Source organism: Cavia porcellus, unplaced genomic scaffold (assembly GCF_034190915.1).
Source record: "Cavia porcellus strain 051 isolate PalLab524CR breed Dunkin Hartley unplaced genomic scaffold, mCavPor4.1 scaffold_49, whole genome shotgun sequence".
Classification (NCBI taxonomy): domain Eukaryota; kingdom Metazoa; phylum Chordata; class Mammalia; order Rodentia; family Caviidae; genus Cavia; species Cavia porcellus.
In genome coordinates, this window is record NW_026947532.1 from 2,865,979 (window position 1) to 2,886,382 (window position 20,404).

General features: G+C 58.5%; 1 protein-coding gene across 3 annotated transcripts; it reads right to left on the reverse strand.

Moving 5' to 3' along the window:
* Nucleotides 1–11,119: 11,119 nt before the first annotated feature.
* Gfi1b (growth factor independent 1B transcriptional repressor) lies at nt 11,120–19,882 on the reverse strand. 3 transcript variants are annotated; one of them, XM_063244147.1, is made up of 8 exons: nt 19,545–19,882; nt 16,950–17,167; nt 14,573–14,712; nt 14,063–14,182; nt 13,471–13,742; nt 12,863–13,000; nt 11,974–12,238; nt 11,120–11,628 (listed from the first exon to the last, which is right to left on the reverse strand). In XM_063244147.1, the coding sequence occupies exons 3-8, from the start codon at nt 14,670–14,672 to the stop codon at nt 11,450–11,452; spliced, it is 1,074 nt and encodes a 357-aa protein (XP_063100217.1). In that variant the 5' UTR covers nt 14,673–14,712; nt 16,950–17,167; nt 19,545–19,882; the 3' UTR covers nt 11,120–11,449. The 3 variants fall into 3 exon arrangements, with proteins under 3 accessions (XP_063100217.1, XP_023421162.1, XP_023421163.1); XM_023565394.2 differs by lacking the exon at nt 16,950–17,167 and having other exon boundaries at nt 19,545–19,878; XM_023565395.2 differs by lacking the exon at nt 16,950–17,167 and having other exon boundaries at nt 11,974–12,139; nt 19,545–19,776.
* Between the last annotated feature and the right edge of the window lie 522 nt (nt 19,883–20,404).

The following is a 20,404-nucleotide window of genomic DNA, read 5'->3' on the forward strand; positions in this document are numbered from 1 at the left end:
TTTCTTGGACAGGAAAACACAACTCTGCGGCCTGTTACAGTCCATGTCAATCAGTGGGCTGCACCAGCAGGTTAACTCCCTCCCTCCCTTCCTTTTTTTCTCGGGTGCAGTATCTCGTGAAATTCCTTTGAATCCACTCACTGAGCACTTCCTCCATCCCCAGGCAGGCACACGCTGTTCCCAGGGCGAGGTTCACCCAGCCAGCCCTCCAGAACGGGTACTTAGGTTGTTTCCAGCCTTTCCCAGCACAAACACTATTGCAATAAATCACTGTCATCCCACACATGGGTGTGCTGGAAATCTGTGACACAGTCAGGCCAAAGGGCAGTGCACCCGTGATTTCCTTACTAAAGTTCCTCACTGGGCTGTGGGTTTGTATGTCTGCTGGCAAGGTCAGCTCCAGTCGGGGTCACCGGCTTCTCCAAGCCCGTCCTCCATCGTGACTCCCTGGGGCCCTTGGGCCCTGAGGTCCCTGAGCTACATCCCCAGCCTGCTTGTATCTTTTTATCTTCATACAGAGTTTTAAATCACCTAGGCTGGCTGGAACACTGGATCCTCCTGCCTCTGCCTCCTAAGTGTAGGGAGGACAAGTGTGTGTTTCACTGTGCCTAGCTTCCTGTTTTAAGGTTCCCTTGGCTTTGGAAGGAGCTCAGGACTGCCCCTTCCACCCCAGCTCTACAAAGCCTTCTTCCCCACAAACCCACCTCTCCACGCTGCCTGCGACCCACTGTGACTCTCAGTTTTGTGGTATGAACACCAAAACCTGGGGGTGTACCCCTCCAGCCTCCTCCCAGCCGCATCCATGTCGCCCCCCTGGACCTCCGCAGCTGTGTTTGCACCCCCACTTTGACGAGGCTCACCACGGGCGGGGGCAGGGGGCTGGCGGCGGAGACCTCCGTGCTTCGCAGTTAGCGGTCGCCCGTCTACGGCCACCAGGGGGCGCGAGATGCGGGACAATGACTCCAGGAACCCGGGTCCGGGATTAGAGCCTCCAGGGTGCCCGCGCACACGCGCGGCTCCCCTCGGCGTGGGGAGACGCAGCCCTTCGCCCACGAAAACGCACCGTTTTCTTGGGTGCTGAGGAAGCAGCGGGGACTTTTCCCGGACGTGGGCGCAGAACGCGGCTGTTTGGCTGGGTTTTGGTTCCCAAGCCTTTGCTCACCAAAGACCAAGGGCGCCGTGCGGGGCAGCACTGTCTTGTTTTGATTTGAGGTTTGGTGTGCGCAGGTGTGTGCGTGTACAAAAACCCGAGTGTGGTGACACATGCCTCAGCGCTCTGGGAGGCTGAGGCAAGAGGATGGCTAGTTCAAATCTGGCCTAGGCAACTCGCTGAAGCCGTGTCTCAGAATAATATTCTCCAGAAGGGCTGGGGCTGTGGCTCCGTGGTGGGGCGCTCGCCTAGGGTGGCAGAGGCCCTGGATTCAATTCCCAGCATCTCACATACAAACTGAAAAAGAAAAGAAGTGACAATATTATCATAACAATTTCACAGTGCCCATATCTTTACATCTTATCTCCATGAATTTAATGACCCTAGGGTCCCACAGAAGTGGAGTCACTCGGGATGGGCTTTTGAGGAAAGGCTTATTTCACCTGGCCCAGTTTTATCTAGATTCTCTGCTCTGAGGCAGGTGCCAGAATATTCTTCCTTCTGGAACTGAATACCGTCCCCTCCCTTCAGGCTTTCTCCCGTGTGCACAGGTCGGTCCGCTGGACGCCATGGACAGTGCCACTCGAAGCCCACCAGCTTTGCACACTTCTGTGGTTGCTACTCTGGGCTGATTGCACACGGGATGAGCAGTTTCCTTAGTTCAACATTTATTCGGTTTTGTTTTCCACAGCGCTGAAAGTGAAGGCACCACAAGTTCTGTTGGACCCTGAGTGATGTCCTGAGCTGAGCCGTTTGCATTTTGCAAACTTCTCCAGTGGAGGGTGTAGGGATCTCACCTCAGTGAGCTCTTTTCTGTTTGCAGCTTGGGAAACTGAGGCCCTGCAGCAGGAAGGGCCTTCCTCAAAGTCTCTGCGGAGTTTGAGGGAGCTCAAGTCTGCAGTGAGGATCCAGGCTGTGTGCATCTGGTAACCGCCTCAGGGTGTTCTGGAAAGTGCCCTGGGTAGGGTTCCCCAGGTAAAAGAGCAGAGCCCTTAAAACGTTGTGCACCCAGACCAGGGGCCCTCCTGCCTAGGGCAAGGGTCTCCCTGGGGCAGTCTCCAAATCTATCTGACTGTACCCTGAGAGCAGAGAACCCCAGGGAAGGTCTCAGGGGGTGACACTACTGAGCCTGAGCCACCTTTGCTGCCCCTCCCCTGGGATCTCCAGCTGGGCAGGACACTCTCTGCCCTCCTTCCTCCAGGGTGGTACCCTCGCTTCCTCGACACAGTGGCTGCTGGGCCATCGTGCAGCTCGGTCCCTCAAGGAGCAGTTTTTGCAGGCTGAGCTGGCTGAGCGACACACCCCCAGCATGGGGCATTTGTAGGGCACCCTCTCCTCGAACTTTCTGAGAAGGCCTCGCCCTTCTCTTTCTCCTTCCATGGCTGGAGGCCCCATGGCAACACCACAGCTGGCTGAGGCTGCTTCCTCTTTGCCCAGCTTGCTGTGAGGTGGCCGGGCCCTGCTGGGGGTCGGAGGAGGGCCATCCAACAGCACCCCTGTCTGTGCTGTCCCCTGACTTCCGCCCATACCTGCAGCCTGCTCTGGGCTCCTTTAGAAGGTTTATCTTCCAAAGGGGCTTTGAGGGTGGGGAGCTGACCCTTATCTCCTGGCCAGGGGCCTGCCCTACGGTTGGGGCTTTGTAATCTGACATTGTGATTTTTTCACCCTTGCAGAATCATGCGGGGGAGGTGGTCAGAGGGGGCGGGGGGCCAGGCAGCTGGTAGGAGGTGATAAAAGTTGAGGCTGGGCTGAGGGGCGCTGGGGAGCCGACTGGGAGGAAACCCTGAGCCCAGACGGTTTCTGCCCTAGGGACACTGAGCCCAGGGACCTGAACCTTCCCTCTGGGGGAGGCCAGGGCCACTAGGGGCTGTGGGTGCCAGCCAGGCCTCCTGGGCATCCTGTGATGCCAGGAATCACAGGGGCCATGGCGGGGCCCGACTGGTCATTTTGGTTGTAGACGCTGGTCCTGGGAGAGGCACTACAGGTCCAGGGCCCCTAGTAGGTGGGAGTGAGCTGGGCCTAAGGGAGGGCTCCGGTCTCCTGGGGCCTTGTACCTGGTCTGGGGAGGCTGCTGCACTCCTGACAGATCCTATCCTTCCTGTCCTGCCCTGCCTGCTTCCTCTAGAAAGACTCCTCCACTCTCCTGGTCCCAAGCCCCCCAACTTTCCCAGGACCCAACTCTGCAAACACTCAAACCCTTGTTGGATGAAGTTGTCTTGGGGTCTCTCCATAGACCTGGATGGGAAGAGGTAGCACAGGCCTGGGTCCTGCTGCCCCCACAACCCGCACCTCCGGGTGCCCCCAGCCCCTCCAGGACCCAGCCTTTGCCTGCCAGTGGGCCACACGCAAGGATGGGGGTCGTGCCAGGCACGGTTGGGGGCAGGGGCAGAAGAGCTGAGCAGAGAAGCCAGGCTGACCGGTGCTGGGGCTTCCCCAGGACGCTCCCTACCCAGCTGATCTCTGATTCCCCCAGCCTGGTGGGCAACCACAGCCCTGGCGAGAGGGGTGATTGACATCCCACGCCAGCAGCCACATCCCCTGCTACTCCCAAAAGGGGCTTTGGGGACAGGAAGAGCTGCCCACGGTGGCCGCTTCTCTCCCTTCCTGCTGCCCAACTGAGCGTCGAGATAAGACCTCGAGGGGTTGAGCGAAGCTGGGGGCTGAGCCCTTCCCCAGAAATCATGTCAGAGCTCCCCGAGTGGAGGAAGGGGCCTGAGGGCCATGATAACCCCTCTATTTTTAAGAGATCCGGGAGGAAGTTCCAAGTCACCCTCGGCAGAAATAGCTCCTTGCTTCTGCCTGGCATCTGTGGCTGCAGCTGCCCTCGGGGACCGGCAAGGCAGCAGAGCAAGTGAGGTTCATCACATGCTGAGGGGCCCCATCTGCTCCTAGCACAGTCAGGAGGGAGCTGGGCAGAGGGGCAGAAGGGGAAGAATCAGAAGGGAGGGAAGCACAGAGGCCCAGAGTCAAGCGGTATCAACCTCCTTGGCCTCAGTTTCCCCTTTTGGAAGATGGGGATACTATAAGCCCCACCCCCATCCCAAGAGCTAATTTATGTGACATGTTTGCAATATTATCCAGCGCTTTGCGCTCTTAAGAAATATTAGATATCGGCTTATTATCAGGGATGCCAGACCTGGCTCTGAGTGGCAAAGTGTATCATATCAAATGCCCTTCTCCATTGTCCCAGCTCACAAACCACATTTTTGTGGTGCAGAGCCTCAGAAGTATACAGGGCTCACACATTGCCACCTTGGCCTCCATTTCCCCTGCTTAAGAATGGGCCAAAGGCACTTTGGGGACCAAGGCCAGGGTGTCATCTCCTGCCCTCCAGGCCCCCACCAGGGCTGTGCTTCCTTACGCAGTACTCCTGGTGAGCCTTGGGTATGTCCTGGCACAGCTGCCATGTCCCTTGCTGAATTCCCTTCCTCCAGTCCTGTGTCCCCTCTGGCTCCCCACCGAGCCCCAGAGGGCAGAGACTCTTTTTGAGCCCCATTGGACACGGGGCAGCCCTTGGCGGCTCTGCGTGGATCTGGGCCTCTTCCAGGGTCTTGGGTCCAGCTCTCAGATGTGACTCCAGGGGACCTGTGCCTGCCCTGTGGACACCTCGAGCCCCTGCTTTGCTTGGCCGATGGATCCTGGGTTGGCAAGCCCAGCCCCCCATGCCTGGTCCCAGCAGCTCAGGAACTTGGTTAGAATCTCTTCCTCCTTCGCTCCTTCCTAAGACAAGTGGACAAATCACCTTTCTTCCCCTCACATTGCTCCCCAAAACGCTGTTATTATAGAAACCATGCAAACCCCAGAATTTAGAGAGAAGGGAATATAAAGATCCCCAAAGATAACCCCACATCCTCCAGGGCTTCTCGCTGTGTGGCGCTGCCCCTGTGAATCGCAAAGCAACCTCAGGTTCTTGGGGTGATCAGGGGTCTCCCAGACCTCAGTCCCCCATTTCCTGTCCCTGATGCTGGTCCTCCTTCCTCCTCGTCTGCATCACTCTGAGATGCACTGCCCTGCTCAAAGGAGGGTGATCAGGTTGGAAAATCTGTGCCTCCCTGATGACGGCAAGCGCCAGGCTGCACATTCTGGAAGGGTTCACCAGATCCCGCTCTCAATGGAGACCTCCAGGCAGGGAGAGAAAGGCTGGCACGTGGAGAAGCAAACAACGGAGAAGTGGGTAAATGACCAGGCCACCCTCCTGCACCCTGGCTTCAACAGGCTTCTACTCCAGAACTTTCCAGAAAAGGGGCCTTTGCTTAGATTGGAAGGCAGCAGCACCAGCCGCACAGGCTTGGCAGGCAGAACGCACCTTTAGCTTGTGCCTGCAGTCTTGTCTTTGAGCAAGGTGTTTGCAGGTCTCCCTGCCTCTTTCGCTCGCTCTCCTTTCCTGCTCCCCCTTTCCCGCGCTCTGGGCCACCAGGCCGTGATAACACTCCCAAGACGCTATCGGCCCAAAGGGTCCTTCTGTGCACTGCCTACTCCATGCTGACAGTTGGCAGCTGGCACCGGTGATAAACTTATCAGGCCCAACCTGCCCATGGCCGGGTCAGAACATCTCCGGCCTCGGATTTCCCCCGCTGCCTTCCTGCACCCCCGCCCCCAGAGTCCTGCGTGGCTCCTGGCTGTGCCCAACACAAGCTGGACGCCCGAAGACCGAGAGTTGGGGCAGCCCCTGACCCAAGTGGGAAGGAGGAGCCGTGGTCCTGGGAAGAGTCCTGGGCCTGCTGTCCAGCCCTCTGTGCCCAAGCCAGGCTCTCCGAAGTGCCTACCCAGTTGCCGTGGAGCTGGGGGCCTCCCAGGTTGCCCATTCATCCCAGACTACTGGGGAGTCCTAGGCATTGGTCCCAAGAGGACAGAACCCAGCCCCTGCAAAGAGGTGGTCCGGGGCTGGGTTGGGGCAGCCAGGTAGCCCTGGTGGGACAGAAAGGGAAGCTGTCCCCATGACACCCACCATGTGCCCAGCAGTGGGGGCCCACCGCTCTGAGGGCTGGGTGGAAGGACAAACCTCGAAATAATAAAAACCTCAACTCCAAAGCTCAAGTTAAATTTGAGCCAGCTGAGGGAGTCCTTTTTTTACTACTAGTGATAATGTTATCATGTGTGTCCATTGCAGAAGAGTGACACACACACACACACACACACCACACTCACGAGCCGCGCTGGAAGCCGCCGCTCACCCCGACACTTCCTTCCAGCCGCGCGCAGGGTGAGCTGCGGGAATCAGGTCCAGTACTGATTTTCAAACCATGTTTTCACTTGGAACGTGAAACGCTTCCTCCGCCAGCCCATTCGTTCTGCAAAATCTCTTTTCACTTCCATGTTTGCAGCACACGCACACATAGGCTCACATGCGTGCACACACATGCACACACAGAGGGGTGGCAGCGGGTCCAACCCTCTCTCCCAGAAGCTTTGTGATCCACCCTTTGCCCGTTTGCTGGGCCTGGCTTGGGTCGGGTCAGAACAAGTGGGTAGTGGTGAGGAATCAGTTCTAGAACTATGGGGGGACCTGAAAATCCTCGGGGGGGCTGGTGTCCCGGCATCAAATGACCCAGCGTTGCAGCTGACCCCAGTCCATCGCCTGTGCGGTTTATATCATCTCTGAATTACTCAGAACAGGAGGGGAAGCGGAAGGAGGAAGAATCACGCTGCGTTCCCCTCACGCACCGACCCTGGCCAGGAGTGGGCCATTCTGTCCTGCGAACATGGACTCGTACTAAAATCTAATAAAATCCAGAGATTGGGGGATGTGGACAATATTTCTGTAGTAAATGTCCCCCCAGGATCAGGTCCTAGGCCGCTGTCCTGCCCCAGAGGACACCTTGAGTCCTGTTCCTAATAAGGCAGACTGTTCCCTCAGTTACTGGGAGGCAGGGTTCTGTGAGGTTCCCTCTAGGGATCCCCCTTTCTCCTGTAGATTCCGTTTGTTTCGTTTTGGTTTTGATTAGGGTGTTTGCAGTTCCAAGTGACTGCATCCTATTGGGAGTTGGTACCCGTGGATAACATTAATTCTTCTCTCTCCATCTGCTTCCCTGTCCCTCCATCTCTCGGTCTCCTTCCCTTTTGCAAAAGATATATCTCCCTGTCTCCTATTATCTATTAGATTCTAGCTTTTCTGTGTGTATTTGAGGCTCTAATACTGACCTGATAAAAATTTAAAACTCTTTAAAAGAATACACCATCACCGATTATCCGGGCTCCTCTTGCTGGCACCATTTTGTTATTGTTTGTTTGTTGGGGGGCGGTTGGTATTTGTGGGTTGTTTTTCCTTCCTTTTATAAGACAGGGTTTTGCTATGTAGCCCAGGCCTGGAACTCATTATGTAGCCCAGGCTGGCCTTGAGCTTACAGTGATCCTCCTGCCTCAGCCTCCTGAGTGCTGGGATGACAAATGTGCATCACCATACCTGGCTTGGTTTTGGTTTTCACTTTGCCTTTTACAAAGAGGCTGCAAAGAAGTTCCCGGGCCGGTCAGCATGTCCAGCCATGACTTCCCCAGGAGTGGAACAAGGGGCAAGGGGCAATCGGAGAGCTTTTGCTGGGGGGATGAGCTGAGACTCAGGGCTGAGAGAGAAGAGGGTTCCAGGTAGCGGGAATGCCACGGGCTAGGAGGCCAGGGTTAAAGAGGCGTTGGCTGGGAATAACCGGAAATGCCCACTGATGGCCTTAGATTTCTGGGCAGCAGGGCTGGGCAGAGCCCGTGCTCTTCTGTGTCTTCTCCACTGCCCCTGCCTCTGCCTCACCCCGTCCTAGGCACCCTTCACTCCTGGAGCCCAAATTCCTCTGCTCACAAGTCACCTGCAATCCACTCGGACCTCCTCCCTGGTTTCCGGTCTGCTGTCCACAGTTCTGTCCTGCCCTTAGCACCCTGCTGGCCAGCCCAGACTTCCGGTCACTGTCGCCCCTTCCTCTGGGGGGGGGGGGGACCTGAGCCCAGCGCATCAGAGGGAGCAGTGACAGCAAAGTCCACAGAACCACAGATGGCTCCCTCAAGAAGGCCGGGCCATGGCACGTTGCCAGGGGTGGGCCTCAGTGTCTTGGGTTTGGTACTCCTATTTCTCAGATTGCCAGTGCCCAGTCCTGTCCCCTCACCACCATCTGTCTACACCACCTTCCAAGGACTGGTATGGACAGGTAGGGCCAACTGAGGTACACACACACACACACACACACACACACACACCCATTTTCATCCATATTGGTGATTTCCATGGCAGGGGGCTGGCCACCTCCCGGTCTGTCCCTCAGGGCCCTAGTCCCAGCTGAGCAGGTTCAGGCTACCATGGGGCCTGGCCTGCTCCTGTGTTCAGAGGGACTGTGAAGCCTGGGGCCACCACCAATAGGACACTCCACCTGGAAATTAATCCAGGCGTTACCTGCCACTCTCCAACGTGGCCATCTACTTTAATACGAGGGCATTTTTAATACGAGTCCTCGGAGGATGGGCTCTCTGGATGGAGTCCCCAGTTCTCCACGCCCACCCAGTCCCCTCAGAGGGGAGGTCTCAGGGTGGTGCCTGGCCTGTGTCCCCTGCGTGACAACTGGAAGTGACAGGCAGCATTCACAGGGCCTTCCAGGCCACCATGTATGATTTGTATGGTGGGGATTTCAGCCCAGGATGCACCATGGGAAGGGGAAGGGGGACTTGGATGCCCCTCAAGTCACAGCAGGTGACAGCATCCCCTGCACCTGCCACACATCCCCCTGGTACCCACCCTGGTGCTGAGCACAGCCCCTGTCCTGCAGAAAATTCTGTTCCTATAGCCAGGGAAGGTGGCGTGGCTACAGGAGCCAGCACTGCTCTGTGAGCCTCCTCGCAGCGCCATCCCCTCCATGTGGGGACTGTCCTGTCACAGCCCAGGGGTCCTCACCAGGGCTTTGCAGCCTGCAGCCTGCTTCCTGTGCCCATGCCTGAGCCCTCTCTCCACAGCAGGGGTGTCAGGCCCACCTACCCCCTCCCCCGCTGCAGAGTGGCTGAAATCCTCACACTGGCTCGCTGTTTGGTTGGTTTCTTTTTTTGTTTTGTTCTTTTTTATCGGTTTGGTTGGTTTCTTAAGACAGGGTCTTGCCAAGCAGTTCAGGTTGACCTCGTGCGTAGCCCAGGCTGCTCTCAAACTCCACCAACCCTCCCGCCTCAGCCTCCTGAGTGCCAGGATTACAGGGCTGCACCACCACATCCAGCTGGCTTGGTTTTGTTTAGCAAACAAGGGGCATGCAAAGCAGCTCTGATCCCCATGCGCCTATGCACGCATGCGTGTGTGTGCGCGTGTGTGTTATGGTTGTGTAAGAGACCTGGCACCCCCAGCCCTTAGCACCTAGCCTTTGCTTCCTCCTGGCCCTGGAAACATGGCTGCCGACCAGTCCCCTGCCCTCTCAGGTGGCACTCTCCCCTGGGCTGGGAGGAGGCAGGGCAGGCATTGCCCCAAGGTATGACCCATGGTCAGAGGTCCCAGCCTCTGCATCAGTTCTGTCTTTCCCTGCCCCACAGGACACCAGCCCACCTGCCAGTGCAAATCCCCCGCACCCCACACTGGCCACGAAGGGCCTCTGCATGGGAGTGTAGGTCAGGGCCTGCTTAGCCTAACCGCAGTGAGGGGGGCGGGCAGGATCTGCCACCACCTCTAGCCCCTCCCCCAGTGACACCAGGTCTGCCCCAGAGAACATAACCAGAGGAAACAGCTCTGGGACTCAGTGGGCAGAAGGCTAAACTGAGGCTCAAAACACACAACCTCAGCTTAGGATCTGATCCAGACCCCAACTCTGACAGCCTTGCAGAGTCGCCATTAAACAAGCAGGCCCATGCATGAGTCCAGGGTGGCGTCGAAGTCCAAAGAGGAACCATCCTGGGATGAGGGTGTCCTTTGAAAACACCGCTCTCTCCGGGAGGGAGGAGCCCACCCTTTACAGTCCGGCCTCACTGGGCCTCAGTGGTGAGATCTGCCAGCCAGGACAAGGACACATCCCTTGCAGAAGGGACAATGAGGGGAAGCCCTGGGCCCAGCTCAGCCCCTGCAGGGGTTTCATTGAGACACAGCCATTGCCAGGAGATGATAATGGAGGTGAAGGAGGGGAAACCAGCCACGGAGAGCGGCAGGAACAGCCAAGGGGGCTTCCTGGAGGAGGTGGCCCTGGAGTGCGCCTTGTTTGAGGTGCAGGACTCCAAACAGGAACACCTGGCCCTGCATGCCACTCCACCTCAGTGCTCTCAGAATCCTCCGCCAGTCAAGGGCTGTCGTGTTCACCATGGTGCAGAGCAGCGGGCCTCTGCCCACCCAAAGCCACACAGTGAGCACGGCCGTGGCACCAGGCTGAGTTTAACCACACCAGCCAGGTTCTTTCTGCCATGGCTGGTAACACTCAGGGCGTAGGGTTTGGGGCGTGCATGGCTGACAACTTTGGGAGCTGGGGGTGTGATGGTTTTCCCGGCTCTTCCAGGCAGGCCTGATGTCCCCACGAGAGGTCTTGTAAGTCGTATGTGGTGGTGCACATGAGTGGTCCCAGCACTAAGACTGAGGCAGGAGGATCACAGTGAGTTCGAGGCCAGCCTGGGCCACAGAGCAAGATCTTGTCTCCAAAATGAAAACCAAAACTGAACTGAAACAAAAGAGACCCGGGAACTAGAGACAGAAGGTCCAGGGCAGAAGCGGACAGATGGGATGCTTTGGGCAGAAGGAGGGAGGAACCACAAACACAGGTGGCCTGGAGCCCACAGAGGCCTGCTGACACCTCAGTCCAGCTCAGGGTCACTTGGTCCTATAGCCCTCCGTGGCACCAGCCCAGCTTCACCTGAGTCTGACCGTCACACAGTCCCTAGCTCCTCGCAGCACTCACAGGCTGCCTATGTATGGACATTGCCCCCTGGTCCCAGGCTCCTCCATATCTGGGTAAAGCTCCCCTCCGTCCCTCCCTGGAGCCTCCTGTTGTGCCTTCTTGGGCCCAGAGGTGCTGAATAAATACCAGTCATAGGCCAACATGTCTGTCTTTATTTTTATTTACAGCGATTGAGAGGAGAAGGCCTCTGACAGTCGTGACCCTCCCTGCCCTTCTGGGAATTTCAGCTTTCTGAGCCCAGAGCACACTGAGCATATCAGAGGACAACTCCACCCTGGAGAGACCCGCAGGGCACCCACGCTTTGCAGCCAGAGTATCGATGGTCCAGGGGGAGACAGGGACCTGTCTAGGGTCACGTGATAATTTCAGGCATCCAAAATGAGTTCGAATCTCCCGCTGGGCGCTTCCTCAGGCAGATGGATGCCATGCTGAGGGTCAGGCAACACGGCCAGCCTGGGTCCGGGCGGCAGCCTCACTTGAGGCTGTGCTGGCTCTCACGGTGCCGCCGCAGGTCTACCTTGCGCTGGAAGCCCTTGGCACAGAGGTCGCAGGTGAAGGGCTTGAAGCCCGTGTGCTTGCGGCTATGCGTGATGAGGTTGGAGCTCTGGCTGAAGGCCTTGCCACACACCTGGCACTTGTGCGGCTTCTCACCTGGGGGCAGCGGCACAGCGGGGTCAGCGCGGCCTGGTGCCCTCCCACGCGCTCCACACCTGCCCTGGGCCACTGCACGGGATGACCACAACTCCCTGAGGACAGCGGGAGACAGATGGACCCCTCCCGCCGAGTCAGGCCCCTGTGCACCCACGGAGCCCACGGCTGGCGCAGCACCCCCATAGAGGGAGCTGGATTCGGGTGACAGCGAGGGGCGGATGAGGCAGCAAAGAGTGGACAAGCGCTGACCAAGCGCCTCCTCTCACCCGAAGAGCAGCAGGCCAACCTCCTCGCCCCTGTGGCCCCTGGGCCTGTCCCCTGCCCTGCGGCGGGGCAGCCACTCACCCGTGTGGATGTAGGTGTGCTTCTTCATGTCTGACTTTTGGTGGAAGCGTTTGCCACAGAACTGGCAGGGGTAGGGTCTGGTGTCCGAGTGGATGAGGAGGTGGGTGGACAGGGTGGACGAGCGTTTGAAGGCTTTGCCGCACATCCGGCACTCGAAGCTGCGCTCCTGCCGGAGGAAACGAGGCCCCGGGGGGTCAGGAGCAGGTGGGGCCTCGAGGCCCGGGAGAGCCAAGCTGGGCACGGGGCTGGACCCGGCCAGGATCCCCTGAGGAAGAGGACACTCTGTTGGGGCGGCCTCGAGGGCAGGGCCTGGAGGAGCAGGACTCAGGAGCCACCCCCAGTTCCTGCCTCCGGGTAGGACTGAGGCTCAGGGCCTGATGACCTCCTGGGGGGAGTTTTCACAGTACCCTTCTCCACATAATGACTACTGTTTGTTGACTGACTGATGGACTAACCCATCTGAGAGGTTTTACAGGAGTTTACATTTCATCACCACCCAGAGCGGGGTCCTCTGCTCTTCCCAGTCTTTCCCACTTACCAAGGTTTGGTGACCCACATCCCATCAGGGGCCCTTCCTGAAATGGGTACTGTGATGAGACTCCCTCACCACCACCCAACTCTGAGAGAGTCAAGGTCCTCAAAACCGAGGACACCTACCCGCCCACCCAGGGGCATCGCGTTTCTGAGCACTGCTCCCAGTTCCCACTGGGGCAGGAGCCTCTTCAATCACAGGCAAAGCCAAGTCTGTCTGTTGGAGACCCCAGAGGGCTAGCGGTGGGTGTTGGGGATCCGGCCCTGGGGAAGTGGGGACTGAGGGTCCCCTAAGCCTTGGGACCTCCCAGGCCTGGCCATGAAGCCCAGCCTCAGGCTCCCCGCAGGCAGTGCTCACCTGAGAGTGGACATGTGTGTGCTGCTCCAGGCTGACGGCGTGGCCAAAGGTCTTGCCGCAGACGTCACAGGCGAAGGGCCGAGTCCCACTGTGGGAGCGGCGGACGTGCACCTCCAGCCCATGCGGGGTGGAGAAGACCTGGACAGGGGCAGAACCTGAGCTGGGCAGGGGCAGCCTGCGGCCCCAGGTCTGGCTCCACACACCAGTAGCAGGGCAGGGACACTGCATTGCCACAGACTTCGGCTCTCTCACGGTGGGACCCAGGGGCGTCCCTGCCTCAGCTTTCTGTCTAGTGCAGGGTTAGGAGAGGGATCTGGACAGTCCTTCCTTGTCCCCTCTGCAGGCTGAGAGAGCCCAGAGCTGCCAGAGCCAGGCTTGAAGGCTGGCTCTGCGTCCCCTTGCTGTGTGGTCTTGTACGAGAGTCTTAACCTCTCTGAACCTCAGCTCTTTCTTTGCCCCTGGAGCTCAGGAGTGTCTGCCTAGCACAGGGCCAGGCACATGGACATGGTGCAGTGGCCGAGGAGGACAAAGGCTCCGAATCCAGCACCCTGGCAGGGGCAGGGTGCACCGAGCTGGGAAGGCCTGCGGCACGGCGGTACTGCGCTCACCTTGCTGCATTTGAGGCAGTGGTACGTGTCCATGCCTGGGGAGTAGCGCAGGCCAAAGTCCAGGGCCGGCTCGGTGCTGGGCAGCAGGGGGCTGCCGTACAGCCTCACGGCACGCTCCAGGAAGGCCGACTCGATGGTGGACGGCGTCTGCGGAAAGCTGTGGCCATAGGACGAGGCCAGGGCGTCCCAGGAGAAGCTGGGCTTGTAAAATGTGGGCGAGTCAGAGAGCGGCGAGTCACTGTCCTGCGGTCGGGAGGCCACCGTGGGCCCCTCTGCGGAGACAAAGACAAGTGTCCTACAAACAGGTCCCCTCCTGTCCAGCACCAATGCCACCCTGTCCTGGGCACACTGCTCCCAAGCTTGTACTCCCAAGCACTGCCATGGTGACCTTGTGTGAAGGCTGCAGGGTGATCCCAGACACCTACTGCTGGGAGGTCTGTCCCTCTGGAGGCCCCAAGGTTTTCCAGACTGCAAACCAGGGACCCTAGATGGCCTCTGGTGAGCCCAAGGGACCCTACTTCCTGCACGCATTTCCCCCCCTCTCCCTGGGTGATGGCTGGGACACTGGGCAGGTCCTGAGCTGGGCACCTACCTGGCACTGCAGCCGTCTTGGGCACGCTCTGGTCTGGCCCCAGCTCCGGCTCCTGCTTCACATGGTTCCAGCTGGAGTACAAGCTTGGGAGCAGCGTGCCCAGGACAGGGTCCCTGGCCCCTGTGAGGAAACAGGACCGCAGGGTCACCTGCCATGGTGTCTGGGAGAGCCTCAGGGAGCCGGGAGTCCAGAGGGAGGCCTAAGTGCTGCTGCTCCTGGACGCTCACACATGGGGCTCTGCCTGACCAGGCATGACGTGGGAGGACCTGGTGAGCACCTTGGACCACAGCCCTTGGTGGGGCCTCCAGCCAGGACCCCTCCTTCCATGTCAGTCCTGGCTCCAATCCCTGAAGGCCCCTAGCTGACAGGACCGTTGAAGACAAGGGCATCATTCATGCATGCATGCATTCATTCGTTCATGAGCTGCCGCTGCCAGGTTAGGAAAAGAAGCTCTACGGGAAGCTGAGGCAGGGAGGTACAGCAGGAATTCTGGCCTGGGCACCAACTCACCAGGGCTTGGGGCAGGAGACCAGAGCAGGTTCTCCTCCTTGGCGCGGGGCTGGTGGTAGGTGTGCGCCTTCTTGCTCTTCACCAGGAAGGAGCGCGGCATCCTCAGCTGTGTCTCCCTTCGGGGGAGACGGGTGGGAATGCTGAGAAGGACAAGAATAAATTTTAAAGGGGCTGGGGAGGTGGAGCTCAGGGGTTAAGCATCCCTGGATCCTGTCTCCAGTGCCGCAAAACAGAGAGACAAGCGGACGACATTCCTTGGAATCTCGGTCCCTCCTCCTGCCATCAGCCACACTCTGGGTGGGGTGAATCGTGTCCCCGGAAGTCCCTGTCTTCCTGGAACCTGTGGACACCACTTGATGGGCAGCAAAGCCTTTGTGGAGATGGAGCCACATAGAATGAGGCCACCGGGGGTGGGTGGGCTTTGCAGCCAGCACGACCAGTGGCCGGTAAGAAGACGGAAGCCCAGACCCCAGGACACACACGGGGAGGAGGCTGCTGGCTTTTACCATCTGAGGACCTCCAGGGGCCAGGGCAGCCCCCAGGAGCTGGGCGAGACCTTCAGGAGGGACCCAGCTTGCTGACCCCATGAGCCCATGACTGGGAGAAGACCACCTTCTGTGCTTTCCAAGCCACCCAACCTGTACTCGATCCTTGTGGCCCTTCCAAGCCCACCCTCTCTGAGTGGGAAGGGAGCCCAGCCACAGCTCCACCAGCCCAGAAGGAAGGGCCCCATGGGTCGGACCCCCGCCCCAGGGGACGGAGAGCATCTTCCACCTGCAAGCTGTGAGGGATAGCCCCACCCCCACCCATCAGTGCAGGGTGCAGGGGTGATAGGGCCCTTGGCGGGAGAGGGATTTCGGCTGCTTCTGAGCCACAGCCTGGGTGATAAGGCCTGGAGGAGCAGGCTGGGAGGAGGGAGATTAGAAAAGGCAGCCTGAGCCCTGCCTTCGGGACCTGGGCCACAGCCAGGAAGAAGGGGGCCTCATCCCGCCTGCCCCAGGCTAGAGCCCTGTGGGGCACCAAGAGCCTGGGCTGTGCTGGTGCATGGGGACCCCACTGGTCATGAACCTCTCATGGAGCCTTGGTGCCCATCACCTAAGCGGGGTCCTGACCCATGGCAGAGCTCCCGGGGCCTCTGTGTATTACAGAGAAGTGGGGCTCCATGTGGCAGCTGGGGGGCACCTCGCCACTGACCATGTGTGGGGGCCACTGTGGTGGTGGCATCTCTGGCCACCGGAGAGGTCCTGCAGGGGCCAGGAGGAAGTCCAGTATCATCCCATCCCCAATGCCCAGCCAATTGCAGCCACACTCAAAGGACAAACCAGCCCTGGATCAGGACCACCAAGGTTCCCAGGGAGCCGGGCACTTGTTTAAGACCCTCCATGCTCTGAGCTTGGAGCCCCTTCCTCTGTCAGACGCAGGGAGCCCAAGACCTTATCTTCTGGGACATCTCTTTCCTTGCCTGCCTCCCCGCCCCCACGGGCTCCCCACAACCTCTTCTTATAAACCCTGGTTTCAGGAACCCCCCAGGCAGGCCTGAGCCCGGGCCCAGCCTAGGACGCTATGTTTCCACATGTGCTGTTTCTTAGGAAATCAGCTAGAACCCAGGTTCTCGATTAAGTCTCTGGGGCAGAATGCACTCTGGCCCGTGGGTCACCTGGCAGAGCCCACTCAGTCCGCTTTGGAGGAAGGGCTGCTCACAGCCCAGGGCAGCCTGAGGCAGGCTGGGGCTCTGCCCTGGGTCATCAGATGGCGGGTGACGTCCACCCAGTGTCACTGCGTGCCCAACGTAGGCCAAGGTCTTCATGTGTTTCCCCACCAGAAGGCCCGAACAGGGTGCTGAAGATGGGTGCGGCAGCGCTCACAGCTCCCCAGGGCACAGCATGGGGCCAGGGGACCCCAGGAAAATGGAGGCTTCAAGAGCCTTGTCAAAGTCGTGGCACAGCCTGGTGCAGGCTCCTGCCTCGCTGGGATTTGAATCCTGGCCCACAGCTGCACCGCAGCGGGGAGAAGAGCAGCCTGCCCCGTGGGGAGAAGCGAGGCAACAGGGCAGAGACCTCCAAACCCGCCTCTCCTGGCTTCCGAAGTCCTTTCCAGATCCCTAAGGCTCCACCTGGGATCCTGGAGGGATGGGGAGGGGGGGCAACTTTCCCAACAGAGGAGAGCCCAAGTCAGTGGACGCGGACACAGCTCTCCTGCGTTCACTTTCACTCACTCAGGGCAAGGGCCCATTTCTGGGGTCCCCTGGGGGCGGAGGTGTCTCCCTGTGCCCTCATCCCTCCTCTTTCCTTCCCAGCATTTTTTATTCTCAGCCCAGCAAAGGGAAGGTGACACGGCCAAGCCCATGGCCAAGCCCCCAGGCGTCCAGTGGACTCACCCAGCGAACTTCCTTCTGGGCCTGTAAAACAGGAACCAATCACCTATCACGTAGTTAATTAACAACCGCTCAGTTTTGATTCACACGGAGGAGGACGGCTCTGAGAAGGAGCTGAGAGCAGAGATTGTGAAAGAAGCTCCGATTTCTTCATAAAACAGAGGCGCTGATGGTATCGGGGCTCCGGAAGGAGGCCCCGAGTTAACATCTCCCATAGTCCTCTGTGGAGATAGAAGGTCCCTGACCTGAGGCAGAATCTCGGCCAGCGCTTCCTGAAGGGACACAGTGCACGCTGGGGAGCATCCTGCACCCCGACTTCCAGGGGGAGCCGGCTCAGCAGGCTTTCAGGTTTCCTGAACAGGTGTGGCTCGTGCTACCCGTGGGATGAGCCTGATTTTGTGACCTGGAGCTCATGACCACATCGACCACTGACCTGGGTTTGGCTTCCCTATCTCTCAAAAGAGACGGTTAGGCTGAGAGATTTCTAAACTTCCCTTTTGCTTTAAAATCCCATGGAGAATTCGTTGATCTTCAGGGAGGGACTGACCCACCTTGACCAAGACCCTCGTCACGCGGGTTCCCTTTTCAGGAGGGTTGGGTAAGACGGGGTTGACTCAGGACCTGCTGCAGGGACCCTTTGGACTTCCCTGTGTTTAAAGACACTGCAGGAGAAACACACAAAGCTTCTCCACAGAGGCGCCGTGGGGAGGGGAGCCCGTATCATTGTAGCATAAAACCCCACGGGTAAAGTACGGACCCAACCTGTGGGCATAGTCCCTCACCAGTAAGAGCGGGATTTCTGAGAACGATTTGCACACCCACATTTGTAGCAGTGTGATTCACACTTGCCAAGAAGTGCAAGCCACACAGGGACTCTATCTAAGCAGATAAGCAAACGGTGGTTGTTCTGTCCTGTCCTGTCCTGTCCATAGAAGGGAAAGACATTGTAAGACGTGCAACAGGGTGAGTCTTGCGGACACTGTGAATAAACTACCCAGGAGAAGGACAGGCAATCTGGGACCCCCTATAGGAGCACCTAGAAGGGCAAATTCTGTAGATGCTGAGTGAATTCAAGGAGAGAAGAGAGGCAGGAAAGTTATTAATCGTAGCTGTGCAGTTTGGGTCCCATAAAGCAGCTCTGGGGACAGAGGGGGCGGTGACTTATTACCAAGCAGCACAAATGAAAAACAGTTAACGTGAGTTGGGCACGGTGGCGTGCACCTATAGTCCTGGCTATTTAGGAGGCTGAGGCAGGAGAACTGCTTGCACCCAGGAGTTTGGGGCGTGGATGGGGGTGGAGGGGTGGATTGGAACAGCACTGGCTTAGGGTGTATGAGGCCCTCGGTTCCATCCCCAGCACAGAAAAAAAAGGAAACACACAAGCTAAAATGGTCAGTTTTATCACAATAAGAATACTCAAACTACTTCCTGTCAGTCAGTCATAGATACCAGAGCAGCGGCTTCTGCTGCTCAGGATTCCTGGAAGGGAATAGCTGCAGAGCCTGTTTCCAGACAAGGGTGCCCCGTTCTGGAGTGTCTGGAAGGTTCTGGACGGTTCTCCCTCACTTAGGTTGCTTTCCAGACTGACCTGGGTTATCTGAGCTTCTAATCAAACCCTCCTCACCAGCCTTACCCTGGCCTCTGGAAGCGCTGGGTGTTTCTGGCTGATTCTACCATCAGATCCAAATCGGATCCAGCTCTCTCACATCCCCCAGGAACTTTCTGCAGGGAAACCAGCAAACCTGAGTGCTGGGAAGAGTTAGGAGCCCTCTCTCATCCAAAGAATTGCGTCTGAAGCCCCACCGCTGGGAAGTGGCCACTTTGTCAGGCTTGGAAACCTCCCTACAGGGCGCAGGTGCAGCTGAGCTGGCTTGTGAAGTGACAGCTACAGATTGTCACCTCATTTGTCCTCAAAGGTTTTGAAAAGTTGCAGACTTTCCCCCTCCCCCGAAAATGTCCTCAGGTGTATACCAACAGAAGCCCCACAAACTCCTCCTTAACAAACCCGCTATTACTAAGTGTCTCTCGCCATGCCAAAGATAAGCAGAAAAGACAGAGGACAGTCCCCAGGAAAGAGACCCCAGGTGGCAGCCCCCATTCCTGACCCAGCCCCATTCCCCCAGATGCCGCCGGGCAGCCTGGGCTTCTCCCCACAGTGGGCTCCGGAGAGGCAGGCACCTGACCCCCAAAGTGTCCAGGAAACTTCTCTGACGCCTGGCTGGAGCTGCGGGACCCTTGGGGATCTGTGCTATGAGGAATACCCCCAACTCAAACCCCGCAGCACCTGCGTGTGCCCTGCCCGGGTCGCTGGGACAGCGGGTGTGGGGGTGAATCCATGCTGTGGCCACTCTGTCTACTCAGAATCGAGGCTGGGAGATGTCTGACTCCTACCCAAGTGCAGGGCATCTCTACTCCTACCCAAGTGAGGGCAGGACTGTCCTCACCACCTCTCCCAGGGACAAAGCCGCGTCCTCAAAAGAACATTTGCCAGCCGGCTTTCTTCTTCCTCTAACTACAAAAGGAACAAGGCATCCCGCTCCCAAGAGCTGGCAGTGGGCCGTGCAAATTTCGAAAGAAAGGCGCCTCCTCTGCACTCACCTGCGGGGAGCTGTGCCCTGCCGAGCCCCTCTGGGGGTCCTCCTGGGGGAACCTCCAAGCGTCCTGACTGGGCCAACCGCTCTCGGTCAGCTTCGCAACTCCCTGCACAAGCAGATACTTCTCCTTTTCTCTCTCTCTCTCTGTGTCTCTATGGGGTTTTTTTCCCTCTCTTCTGTTCCCCTCCCTGATTTTCAATCTGATTATTTGTGTCAAAATCTGGCGGCGAGGCGGCGGCCAATGGAGAGGGCGCTCGAGGGCTGCATTTGCTTATCAAAACTTCCCAGCGCTGTGGCCGGCGCAGTGCTGACCCTGGGCCCACGGGGGAAGCTTCCTCCAGCAAAGTCCAGGAGCCGCTGGGTGGAAGGGCAGGAGGCAGGGGCTGCAGCGGTGCCTTTAAAATTAAATCGTTTGTGCGCAGTACCTGAGTTTGCGCGGAGAAACCGTCACTTTTGTTAGTTTCTTTTTCCTTTTCATTTCATGCTTGTCTCCTTCTGCACCCTTCTCGTCTCCTGTCTCTGCCTCTGCCCATCTCTCCCCCCTCTCCCCTCCCTTCCCTCCTCATTGGGCATCCCTAAGTTTAGCACTTGGACTCAGGGGCTGGGGACACCCTGGTTTGGGAACTGCTGCAGCCTGCTGAGCTAGTGAGCCCCTCTTGTCCTCACACTGGGCACGCCTGAGAAGAGCCACATTCTCCCGTCCTGAACACGACCGCAGCACAGGAGGTGCGGCAGAGTTTGGGACCCGCGTACAGATTGAGCGCAGGGTCCTGGGGCCAGCGTGGGCCGCCACCTGGTGGCAGCCTAGGGGATGAGATGGCCAATGTGAGCTCCGGGGAGTCCCGATGGCTCGCCAGGGCAAAG

Bases quoted from the DNA above. Each gene is read 5' to 3' on its own strand.
- Gfi1b (XM_063244147.1), bottom strand. From the start codon at position 14,672: ATGCCGCGCTCCTTCCTGGTGAAGAGCAAGAAGGCGCACACCTACCAC. The intron at 12,239-12,862 runs GTGAGCACTGCC...CCTCTTCCTCAG, and splicing joins ACACACATGTCCACTCTCAG to GGGATCCTGGCCGGGTCCAG. The intron at 11,629-11,973 runs GTGAGTGGCTGC...CGCTGCCCCCAG, and splicing joins GCACACCTACATCCACACGG to GTGAGAAGCCGCACAAGTGC.